This window comes from Lytechinus pictus, unplaced genomic scaffold (genome assembly GCF_037042905.1).
Source record: "Lytechinus pictus isolate F3 Inbred unplaced genomic scaffold, Lp3.0 scaffold_25, whole genome shotgun sequence".
Classification (NCBI taxonomy): Eukaryota; Metazoa; Echinodermata; class Echinoidea; order Temnopleuroida; family Toxopneustidae; genus Lytechinus; species Lytechinus pictus.
In genome coordinates this window covers 1133984-1147676 of record NW_026974145.1, presented here as the reverse complement: position 1 = coordinate 1147676, position 13693 = coordinate 1133984, and the positions used below count along the sequence as shown (strand labels likewise).

Here is a 13693-nt window from a genome sequence, read left to right as displayed (position 1 = left end):
TGAGTAGGAGAGAGAGATTATATGGCCTAGAGATAATACCCAATGCATTGAAATTTCATTTTCAGTCAATAATATTGTATATTCTTCAGATAAATTACTTGTACATTATTTTGATCACTGCTTTTCTAGTTTCCCTTCTTCATCCCACTCACATTCTAATTCTATTCTATTTCTCTCTTCCAGTCACCCTCTCCCACTGACCCCACCCTCTCTGCATATCTCTCTCTCTCTCTCCATCTATTTTGCTTCCCCACTCTCTCTGCAATCTAGTCTTTGTTCATGATCCCACATTCTATTAATCTAAAGACCAAATATCAGACAAATGTTTATAAGAAAGTATAGTTTAATGATAATATCACATCTCATGATTTAAGGTAAAGTTATGTTTAACATAGAAAACAATAAACAATTGTTACACTTGGTCATAAGAACAAGACGAATTTCAACAGAAAAGTAATTTCATCCTTATTTATATATAGTTGCATATGATGCTACCTTATCTTATTCTTTGATTTAAGTTACTTACAGGTTTCTCCTGGCTCAAAACAGTATGATCAAATACCAAGAAAATATCAAACAAAATAAACACTTAAAATCTCATCAAATTCGAAAACAGAATAGCAGAGTAATGTTATTTTACTCTTTTACATTATTTTGTTGAAACACTTATATGCATCCAATCCTGAATATGCAATGAGTGAGTTGATGAAGTAATTTCCCATTTCATGTGGAATTATTACATGAAATTACATTTATTCAAATTTTCTACTTCAAAAAAAATGTAAAAATCCATTAATTTTGTTGTCATCTGAGTGAAATCATTAGGGCTTTGCTTCTTTAAGTTTAATCTCTTCATGGAAATAATAAAATTATATCAGTTTCAGTCTAACACAAAGATATTGACATACAACAGGGAATAATTTACTGGCATTGTTACACATTTAAAAAAGTCTTTTGTGTAGCAAATTTTTACATAGGACTGTGCAGAACTTATTTGAGAGATTTTCTCTTGACTATTTGCTAATCAAATTTTGTAAGAAAATTTATTCCCTGTACAATGTCGAAAAATCAATTGTGTATAAGCTCATTATTTTATATACTGTATAAAAATAGATATTCTAGCAGAATAAGTGTTTCATCTATGCAGATACAGATCTATACAGATACAAAAAAATGCACCAAGCAAGCCATCATGCATTGAATAAAGGGGAGGCAAGGAATGAAGTGAACACTATGCACAATGACAAAGTACCTTGTTACTCAGGGGCCGCAGAACGGTTTTCAAAGTGGGGGGGCTGAGCCAAAAGTTGGGGGGGGGGGGGCTGACCATGCTAAAAATCTCAATCATATGGTCATTTTTACGTTTTTGTACACGGTTTTTGAAAAAAGTGGGGGGGCTGAAGCCCCGCCATCCCCCCCCCGCTTCCGCGGCCCCTGTTACTTGTGCTATTGAACAGTGAAAACGAATGACATAGTGACAGTAATTCATATTTAGTGTCATCTATAGTTGTATCATTGGTTTCAATTGCATGTTTTATACTGGGATTTACATGACATAACTTGAACTGCTCACAAGACATTTACACAATTATCATTATAACATTAGTCTGTAATACAATTTATTACAAAAATTCATTTTTACTTCAAAATAAATAAATACCCATACACCAATGGTTCACTAATGTATCTATATGTATATCTCATTTTGAATGAATTCCTTGCTCTCTTCTAGAAATCCTCCAGACAGCATCCAGATTAATTTAATTTCATCAGTCAATTTGCACATAATACAAATATACTTAAGAGGAAAGTTCATCTGACATTTGGTTGTTTTCAAAGAAAAAAGTAATTAATTGGAGACACATATCATTGTGAAAATTCATCAAATGGTAAAATTTTGTGATGTCAGTTGGGAACTGCTCCCCATTTAAAGCAGTATATCACAATATTACTTTTTTCCAGTTCATGATAAATAAACAATTTTTTTCATAGAAGAGAGAATGAAATATACTTTGAAGTCATTAAAAATTTGTGAAAAATAGCAGTTTTATGGAATTCATAGTCTAGAAAACCAGCTTGCATTTGTCATCCAGAAAAATGAGACCTAAAGGTAACAATTCCTGCTTTTTTAATGGATTTTCATCAAAATTTCATTCATTAATTCTTCTTCTCCTATTTCTGTTTTTCTTAAGACCAACATGATATTAGGAAGGAATCTCACTTTTTGACCAATACTTTAGAGAATTGAGATGATGGCAACTTCACAACACAAGGAAACAGTATAACAGTAAATGGTTTTCTTAGACCAGAAGTCATCATTTTGAAAATAGATATCTTAAAATAAATTTCTGTTGTAATATTTCCAGACGTGAACAAATATATTCAAAGTGCATCAACAAATGGCAAGCATTACCAGTGACAGATCTTTATCCAGATAAGACACAATATTTGGGAGGGGCCCACTATTGTACACAAACGCTATGGCCCGTATTCTGAAGTCGGGTTTAACTTAAACTCAGGTTTAAAGTTGTGGTTTAAGTATGGGAAGCCAAAAGTATCAAAATATTTATTAAGTTGTATGTTACTTGTGTTTACTGTGCTCTTTCCTGATTCATCGATGGTGAAGATAATCATCTATTTATACTTCCTAGACAATTATGAATGATTTGAGAGCCAAATGAGCTGAAGTATGATATCTCTACTGTTAGTGATTATGTAACAATTGGCTGTCCATACTTGAACCCCAACTTTAAACCTGAGTTTAAGTTAAACCGACTTCAGAATACGGGCCACAGTATCACTTTATAGATGAATCTATGCATAATAATCTTACTCTCTTTCATTTTCACATAATTATGGAAGGAAAAATATTCTTTAAATATTTACTCCATGTGTGACACACATGCTCAAAACAAATAGAAATAATCTTGGTGAATTATTCAATTTTTTTTAATTACATGATTTTTATTATCACTGCAGGGTAGGATACTCAAACCCTGTAAAGTAGCCTCCTCCAAGGTACCCTCTAAATAACCTAGTTCTTAGGCAGATAATTATATTCTCTCCTTTGATACGTATGGCAAGTCATCATATTATCTCTGACATGGCTTTGGCAATAAATATCACACAACTATGTTTCTAAGAAGAAAGAAAATATTAACTCTAAATAAATTGGTTCCATGAGTTTTAGCTTTTCTAGAAAGAGCGAATGTACCAAATACAATTAGGTACTCCATCTGTTAACATCACTGTGCTGCGGGCAGAAAGCTGTGGGCATGTCTAAGCATCGAGAAACATTGAATGCTTTCAAAGCTTTACTACAGTTAATTAACGACATACACATTAATCTTAAACAAGTACAAACATAAAAGAAAATGAAATCTGTCAGTTATCACATCGACATCTAAGTAGAAGTTTATCACAAAGCACAAACATTTCAATTCATTGAATGCCATGACATTAACAAACTTATGCAATAGTATGTGTCCAGGGCCCGATGACACAAAAATTAAAGATTGATTGTACAGTTGCTTGTACACTACACACAATATTTAATGTAATCAGGTATGAAAATTACCAATGTCATCAAACGCTAGGCTTTGAGTTACGGGACCAAGATCTTACAAACTGGCACTACATGCTCACATCTGTCTCATCGCTGCACAGTGGTATTTTAAAATACTTGGTGAGGATGATTACGAGGAGGAGGAAGACGTGGTGCTAGATGTCACATGAGAAGGATGCGATAAAAACCAAGACCTAACGTTAAGCACCCAAGGAGGGTTCCTGAGAAACAACAAAATTGAAAGACAGATTAAGAATCAAACATTATGTTAATCAAGGGAGGCATTTAAACAATCATTTAGAATGAGTTAATGGAGATAGGACTCGGAGTTAGACAGTCTGAATCTGTTTGTCTTTGCCCACAATCTATAAACATAATGTAGTTCAACATTTAGTCAGTTCCAAGATGTGCAATAATCATGCATTTAACATATAAAATTGTATTATACTAAATTGTATCTCTGTTGAGTATTTCAAAACTCTTCTCAAAACCTTTTCATTTACTTCTTACTTCTTCATGCACTTGGAGCAGTTTATAAGTCACAGTGTCATCTATCATCTTCATTATTATTAATATCATCATCATCATCATTATGTTGCTAAAATACACAGACACATACTTTGGATGATTTTCAAGTGATACTGTTTTGATTTGCTTATGTTCAAAATATGCATTTTGACACAAAAATACTTGTATAATAAAATGGATTCTACAAATTACACAATGAAATACAGGGTGAAAAACACACCCATACCTTAACCATCAGTGATGAAATAAAAGTTTACTGGAGAGGGAGTTGTACTCACCTCATATTTTATTCCTAGTGACATAATACACAATCTCGATCACTACTTACCGGCAAAGTATTTGATCATATCTGTTTTGGTAGCTTCTAATTTTGCTGTCATGTTTGCCACCTCTGTCCGTATCCTTTGGGTAACCTTCTCCAATTCTTGTTCTTGCCCTGCAGACTAAAAAGACGGTAAAGGAAATAGCAAGGAAGAAAGAGAGCTACCGGGTAATCCATTGAGTGACAAACTAATTATAGATTGTCAAAGTTCTTATGGTTGCTACTGTGTTTAATGTTGGGAGGTTGATATACAATACATGAATCACTTTTTCATGAGAGTGGGCCAATTTTTCATTACTTACAAGTACATTTTCAAAACAATGATAAGTCTGAGTTTCAGAGTTCACATTGATTATAAATGTTCCCAGAGGGTGTTACTTTCTATTGTACACATATTTTTATTACTTTTATATAGGCCTACATTCAGAGTTTTAATGTGTTTTTTTGTTACATCAAGACTCTCAATTGAATTTATTTGAATGATGAATAAAAAGACATTGAATAAAACCTGGAAAAAAAAAAGGAAGAATAATTTAGGATTTACTTGATCCAATTTAATGAATTAAAATAATACATACCATCTCTATTGATCGACTCCTCTCGAGATTGATGTCTAATTTCACTGTGTTGGCAAGCTTTTGGATTTCATCCTGTAATATCACAATAACAATAAGATATCACAATATTATGGTCATCATCATCATCATCATCGTCATCATTATCATCATCATTATCATCATCACCACCATCATCATCATCATCACCATCACCAATGTGAGTAGATTGATAATTCAGTGGACTAAAAGTGTTATCACTTGTGTACTTCATGGGATCTATTAAAAATCTGTTCATAAATTAGGTTATGCAGGAAAATGGATCTAGCATTTGGGACTGAATTGTCAATAAACAAATCTAGTAACATTTGGCAAATAATAAAAAATCATTGCATTTCTTGTTTACAACAACAATTTTAATCTCCTAAACATATCTAAACTTAAGTTAATGGGAATACAAAATATTTGATAATCTAATTTAGCACACAGATCATGTTCCAGTCATTCATAAAGGGATCTGTAACTTAGAAACAACTTTATGAAACACCCTGGTAGCTATTAAAGTTAAACACATTTTGAACTTATACTGCCTTTCTATCAAACTTCATAACAAGGTATATGTATTATCAAAGATTTGGCATCACATGTAATTGGAGCAATGAAGAAAAATGAGACATTGAGATCCTCAACTGTGTTTTCATCAACCTCTAGCTTTTCAAAAAGATCCCAGGTGTACTAGTTTTTACCCTCCAGTTCCATATGAAAAGTGCAGAGATTATCTTTATGTGTACAAGTGTCGACTTCTATATTTGGGGTCTCAACTGTATAACTCCAATTTGAAAGGAGAAAAGGAAGAGACTAAGAAAAGTCATTACTCCAGTGGCTTATCACACATTAATAAACATTGAATATTAGGATTAAAACAAGAAGTAACAAGGAAAATATTTAAATATACTCACAGCTAATTGTTGCCTCAGTTGGTTGACTTCTATTGCCAATTTCTGTATCAGAGGGAAATGCAAAATTGGCATGATTTACAAAAAAAGAGTGATGGTCTCTAGAAATTGACATGAAAACATCAATATGTAAATGAGAAATACATCAAATATATAGATATATAACTTGCATGAAATTATCAGAGGTTTATCACATAGCATTGATTTTCATATCACTGTCAACTTTATAGCAAGAAAGCAGTTAAAAATATAAGTTACCTCTATGGGTGACCTTTACATTTGATTTGAGTCTGGGTAAAAGAAATATCTGGATTTATAGCTTCTTTCATTGATTCATTTATGGCAATTTAGTTGTCTACAAATAAACCAACAAACCCCATTTTCCCCACAATACTGTCATTACCAAACCAATATCATTTATAGAATATCATTTATAGATTGAAGACTTAAAGTTACAATTACAGTAGAGTTAGAATAAGACAATCTTTCAAAAATCAAATAATTGCTACATCGCCTAAGACCAAGCAATTTTCAGGCCAGAATATGAAAATCATGTGTTTAATTTATCTTTTAAAGTCAAACTGTCATTGTCTGTAATTTCTGTAATCCTAAGAGATTCCACTTCAGTGGATTCACCTGTATTTCAAAATTATCATCTAATCACTAGCATAAATCTTTGCAGTACACCAATTGTTCGGGGGGGGGGGGGGTGATCTACTGTTCCACCCCCCAAACAATAGGTGTGATGCAAGGATTTATCCCAGTGCATATAATGCAGCCTAACTACTCCCATTAGAAATCAAATGCAATTGAAATTGAAATTAATTTATTTACAAAATTTTGGAAATTTGACTCATCTCTTCTGAGACTCCGAACAATGTTTAAAATCAGTGCCTTGTTGTGTCTGTTCTCCGCTTCTACCTACCTCATTCTCACTTCTAAGAGCAGAGAATTCACTTTTTTCTAGAATCACCATGTCTTTCTTAACAGAGGCTATGCGGGACATCACTTGCTGTATCACCATTTCCTGCAAGTTCAATTCAATTGAATTATATTTCATTTTATCTAGATTGAATTTATTAGAAAATATTTATAATTTCAGTATACTACGTAAACCAACAATGGAACATAAAATCAATACTTGTGTACAGTATACATGTACATGAATAGATAAACAAGGATAGAGAGTGGTAGATGTGCACAAAGACCATACACAAATTATAAATTAACAATAATGTAAACAATAATATAGCAATTAAAACAATAACAATATCAATTACATCAATAATATAACTAATCAACTTTTCAAAGATTACATGATCCATCAAAATGTACTTCATATAGGTACAATTTCAAATTTTTACCCCCCCCCAAAAAAAAAAAAATCAGAGGATGAAAAATTTTAATGGTCACTACACTGTTGCAAGATTGGATTGCTTGATAGTGTAGACATATACATATAACAGACATGTGATTCGGTATATGGATACTTCATCATGGTTTCAAATATTACTGAGAATTACAACTGTCATTGAAAGAAATCAAGTTTTGATATGGAATAATATTGTTTAGATGTGAAATCTAAATTATTATTTTTTTGTCAAAAGTGGGCTTATTTAGGTACTTTGCACTTAATTAAAGGTCAAGTCCACCCCAGGAAAATGCTGACTTGAATAAATAGATAAAAATCAAACTAGCATAGTGCTGAAAATTTCATCAAAATCGGATGTAAAATAAGAAAGTTGTGACATTTTAAAGTTTGGCTTATTTTTCACAAAACAGTGATATGCACAACTAGGTGAGTCAGTCGATGATGTCCATCACTCACTATTTCTTTTGTTTTTTATTGTTTGAATTATACAATATTTCATTTTTTATAGATTTGACAATAGGGACCAACTTGACTGAACCATAGAGTATTTAATAATGCTAATTCCACATGTTCAGGGAGGAATTAGTCTTTGTATCACTTGACAATGAGGAGAAAATTATAATATTTCATATTTCATATAATAAAATACATAAGAAATAGTGAGTGGATGACGTCATCAGTCTCCTCATTTGCATACCAGCCAGGATGTGCATATAACTGTTTTGTGAAATTAAACGAAACTTTAAAATGTCATAACTTTCTTATTTTACATCCGATTTTGATGAAATTTTCAGTGTTATTATGCTTGTTGGATTTTTTTAATTTTTTATTAAAATCAACTTTTTGTTGGGGTGGACTTGTCCTTTAAGTGCTTTTAATTTTATTTTGAAAACTCAAACAGATAATATTTACTCTCCATGATTTAAGATTAAGAAGGAAAAAAAAGCCCTCAGTTCACTAAATTCTTACTATACTTAGTTTTCTTTTCATCTGGTACAATATCCATTCTGAATAAATAAATCCTGTTAGTAATTTTTTTCCTCGAGCAATTTGGAAAAAAAATCAGTTCTTCAATCTTGCAGACTTATTCACACAGAAAATTGGTTTCAAAATAAGATTTGTCTTCAACAATTTACCTGTTGTTGTTTAGTTACAAGTTCTTTATGATTTAGCTCAGTGCTTTTTTCCATGATATTCATCAAGATTCCTGTCAAACATTCGGCTTGTTCTACTGTTAAACCTGTATTGTAAAGAGAATAGTATGCTCTGTAATATAAGTGCAAGATGAAGGAGCATGAACAGATATTCAATACTAATTTTTTGTGCGTTATCATGTAATGGTGCTTATTTTTACTTTTGACAAATAACAAATCAACAAAGGAAATTATGATGGGTATCAAATGTGTAGTAAAATGATCACTCATTGATCATCTTTACAAGAAGTAAAAAAGCTTGTAATAACCCACTTCCCCCTAAAAAGAAAGCTGCTCAGTAAATATCTAGATTACAATTTGACTGAAATTAATATTTCTAAGAACATTAAAAAAGATCCCTTAAAAACACCATTCAATGTTGTAAGAATGAATACACCTTTTGATATTTCTAAGTGTAAATAATAAAGATTGTTTCAAATTCATATGAAAGTTGTACTACACAGGTGCAACTAAAATAAATCATGAATTCTCCTTATGATTACTAACAATCTATTTTTACTTACATGTATTAAGTAGGCTCTTGTATTCAACTTTGATAACTTTCATTCACTTTAGGACCATTCAACTAGATATTTGCTTTTTTTCATCATTCCCTTCTAAGCTTCTCAACCCTAAAATACTGTAGGCCTAAGGATTCACTCATTTCATTAAGTAATGATGTATTGTATTGTAAGAATAAAATTGAAAAATTAAATTGGCTTATTCTCTTGATATAATCAAAGTGATAAAAAATGTATTTACTGCCCATCGTCATCAAGAAATCAAAAGCAATACTTACCACTCTTCTCCATAGCTTTGACTGCAGTGTGTGTATCAATGAAGATTCTGCCCGTTGTTGTTACATTTTGACACATGAGCCTTTTGTGTACAAGAGACCCTGTAAGGTGGAGTCAGATGTAAACCAGATAATCATTTTTATAGGAGGTAGATAGTCTCGAATGCACAATGTTCAAAACATCACAGTTTAATAGACCTACCTTCCATGGGTGTGGGTGAAACAATCAGATTCATGAGCGACTATTATTTTGAAGAGTAAAAATAAAATAAATGCTTCTACCATTGTTATATCTGAAATAAGGTAGCACATGCCACATAAAAGTCTTTTCAAAGATTTATTAAATTACCAACAAGTGTATGTCACTATTCCATATAATCACTAGACTATATGAATGATGTTGATGATATGAAATAAAAATGTATTTTATTGGATAGATTTTGCAATATCCTGATGCCTGATCGAAATAAAATACATGTTGATATAGACTCTATCTGCATATTTTTGTTTTCTTTTTGACAGAGGAAATAAAACCTCTTTCCAATTAAGGCAATCAACTGGCTAAAAATTGTTGCGTAACGTTTTGGTAAAATATAATTGACAGAATTCAATTTAGTTTTTGGCCAATGGATATGCTAAATCACCGTAAACTGAAACTTACTGTGCCAAATCAGCATTTATCCAATAGATTAAGAAAAATTAGCAAAAAAAATGAACAAAAATAATACATGTAAAATGAAAAATGAAAATAAAAATTAAATTCCAATACAATATCAGCCTTCCCAGAATAGTGTGTAAAGTAAATAGCTGAGCATGTGTAGACATAGGGTACCATTCAATCTGAAAAGTGAAAATGACTGGCCAAGGTTTATCTCAAGTCATGTCACACATCACCAAGAAATATATACCTATCAAAAGTACGGCAAGGTGACCCAAGTCTGCACAGTGCCCCTTGTCTGCATGCGTATCTGCGTGATTCTAATAAAATGAGATGTATACACAAAGTCCACAAACTTTACACTTGAAATGTATAGACAGATATTCATTAAAAAATCTGAATTAAAAATGGTGGAAAAATATTGAATTTCAGGCATTTCATGTGACGGCCTTCATCAAAATCACTGAATCGTGAGTAAAGTGAATCAGTGTAGAGACATGGGGAAATATTTTTTTGTTCAATCTGAAATTCAGTGAAAATGAATGGTCAAGGTTTTTTCCAAGAAAATTATATAGTTCTCTCACAATTTTATGAGATTTTCTTCTTCAGGTTACATCTGCTTCCTTCAGCCTGTTCAGGGTTGAAGATTCTTGCAGATGGAATTTTGGCATACTTACTATAAGAAATTCTTATAAGTATGCCAAAAATCTCATAAATAATATTCTTAGAATATAAGGAACATTATGGACTTAATAAAATTGTTTTGTTGGAATAAAGAGAGATTGCATTCATCATATTTAATCGTAAACTTAAAGTTTAGGTGCACATATACATGGGGCCCCCCTTCATATCAGTACTTTTTTTAATGAGATACTTGGCACACTTAACAAGGAAGCTCACTCTGACGAAAAGTTTATTATTAAAACAGCAGAAAAAAATATCGGTGAAGGTTTGAGGAAAATCCATTGTTATCATTATTATTATTAGATTAGCCAAACCACGAAAACTTCACCTCTTCGGCAAGTTTTTTCCCCCCGTCGTCTCAAAAAATATATTTTTCAGTTTTTTTCATGAATTTTCGTTTGAAAATGTGTGCGGTACACTACACGCACATGAATGGGACACAATCCCTGGCTTCGTGGAGATTAAACACACGTTGAACGATTTTCACTTTCTAATTCTAGGAGCCTCCTGGGGCCTGTTGCATGAAATGGTCTTTGGTAGAACCGCTCTACGTAAGAACGAGATATCGCTCAAATGTTTCACAAAGCCGATTTGGGCGATACAAAGAATGGTCCTTGGAAAGACACCTCCAGACATGTCCTACGTAGGCATGATCTTCTTTGCACACCACCTTGCCACCGTCAGCATTGAGAGAATATGCGTTTACTGCAAGCCACACTGACATATTACCTTTAAACAATTTTGGGGGGTCATTCGAGTGCACTCTGAGGCATTTTATATGGGATGGCGCCAAGTTATTTTTTATATGGGGGTATAATTTCAGGTCGTCTTGCACGGCAAGATGACCCAAAACAGTTGTCATTTTAACTTCTCCGGGGTCAATCTAGGCCCAAATAATTTCTTTAAAATATGTTTTCTTTTAATTAGTCTCCCTCCTGTCTTTTCCCCAACCCTTTTCTTGTTTTTTTTTCCAATTAAACTTGAAATATCGAAATGGGCGGCAATCTCTCTCATTAGATAAAAATAACATGAAAACAATTAAAAAGAAAGAAATTATGACTGGTAAAAACGTGTTTATAACGTTCACCAAAAAAAAAAAATAATAATAATTTCGCAAATTATGGGTTAAGTGTTATTTGTTGAGGTAAAAAAGGGTTTGAATGGAATAAACAAAATCAATGTGTCTGATTGTTTGAGACTAAAAAGAAAAATATGAGAGGCTGCGTGTGAAAAATCTAATTTATTTATTTTATTTGTCAGATATCACGCAAGCAGGCGCGTAGCCAGGGGGGGCAGTCGCCCCCCCTAAAACATCCCCAAAAAGAAAAAAAAAAGAAGGGAAAAAAGAGAGGAGAAAAGGAAAAGGGGAGGAAAGGGAAGAAAGGTAGCTTTTTTTTTTTTTTATTCTTTATTTTTTTTTCTCAAAAGAGAAACTCCTTCACTCTTGCTCTAAATTTATACATGAAGTTTGCTTCCGCGCTGCGCGCAGTTAAATGACAATTTTGAAGTTCCCTATTGTTTCCCCACCCTTTCTCTAACCCGTTTTTCCACCTCAGCTATATGTGTTTCTTGCCAGTTAAAGTTCAAATGTATACATTAGGGCATGGAATTAGAGTAAGGTTAGGCTGAAGTATATGAAGTTATTATTTTTTTTAAATTGATCGCGCAACTTCTGGTCAGGTCGGCTCTGGGCGGGTAAAATCTTTATATCAGTTTCTGCCGTCACCTCCATAAAGTCAACTTCTCCCGCTTTTCAGCTCATTACTAAACAACCATAATTTTGGGGCAAACAGATTCCTAATTTAAAAAGAGGAAGGTATAAAATTTGTGTCGTATTAAATAAAAAAGTACAATATTTTTAATCAAATTCTATTAAACTTCATTTCATTTCCCTGCACATTCATCTCCTGCCCTGTTTTGCGCCCTCAATTTTGAAATTTTGAATGACATTTAAGTTTCTTTATAATTCAAAATTAAGCGCTTCAGGATAAGTCAAAGAAATTAGGCATCCTTTTTTATATAGTTGCAATAAATCACAGAAGTTTCAACTTTTTGCGCACTATTTTCCTTGTAATGAAGTTCAATAATCTTAGAAAATCAATTGAATTAGAGCCGATGGGGTATTACAGATATCTGCATTTGATGAAACGTCCGCCCTTTGAAATTTCAGAGTTTCATTGCTCTGCGCGGGGAGGAATATCTTCCTTCCGGCATATATACTTCTTCTCCTCTGTTTTGCGAGTTAAAGATATGCACTGTCGCTAAATTGTTTGTAATCAAATCTGATCTTTCCAAGGGAAGTATTCAATATATCTTTGAGAATACCCTTTTCTCGGGACCCTTTTCATGGCAAAAAAAATTGATAAAACGCTTTAGCTTCCGCGCATTGTTATTTTAATTTCCTCCATTGCATTCCTTTTTTGTGCGCTCACAATCACTTTTGAAAACAAGGTTCAAAATCACAATATAGTCAACTGAATTGGAGCTGATATAGGTACTAGAGACAGCTCCTTTTCATTTTAATTTATGAAACACCAAAAGCTTCGTGCGGGAGGGGGAAACTCCCCCTCCCTGCACCCACCCCCTAGGGAGCGCGCTTTGCGCGCTATTTACTGCCCCCTCCAAAATGAAATCCTGGCTACGCGGTTGCACGCAAGAAATACAAATGTGAGTGTTTAGAGTATATACATACCTTTTCATGATGAGCAAAAATTAAGGTTATTGTACCAGAAAAAAAATTGACACGCCAAAAAAAAAAAAAAAAAAAAAAGGTCTTCAATCAAAAATTAAGGTTATTGTACCAGAAAAAAAATTGACAAGCAAAAAAAAAAAAAAAAAAAAAGGTCTTCAAGCTCGTCAGGGGGGGGGCAATAAAGGTCTTCAAGCTCGTCAGGGGGCATAAAAGGTCTTTCAAGCTCGTCAGGGGGGGCAGTGATATGTATTTTGTATTGGTTGTGGCTCGTCAGGGGGGGGCAGAGTGCCCCCCCTGCCCCCCCCCCCCCCCCGTAGGTACGCTAGTGTATATAAGACTATAAAAAATATATATGTTCAACATTTCGGGGCTT

The 13693-nt window shown here is 33.0% G+C and overlaps 1 protein-coding gene across 1 annotated transcript; it reads right to left on the bottom strand.

Moving 5' to 3' along the window:
- Window positions 1–325: 325 nt before the first annotated feature.
- LOC129253973 (mitochondrial calcium uniporter regulator 1-like) lies at window positions 326–10273 on the bottom strand. Its single transcript, XM_064115239.1, has 8 exons — window positions 10195–10273; window positions 9290–9388; window positions 8434–8537; window positions 6851–6952; window positions 5929–5970; window positions 4994–5065; window positions 4422–4536; window positions 326–3786 (listed from the first exon to the last, which is right to left on the bottom strand). Exons 2-8 carry the CDS (start codon window positions 9363–9365, stop codon window positions 3728–3730), a joined length of 570 nt encoding a protein of 189 aa, XP_063971309.1. The 5' UTR covers window positions 9366–9388; window positions 10195–10273; the 3' UTR covers window positions 326–3727.
- Window positions 10274–13693: the final 3420 nt, after the last annotated feature.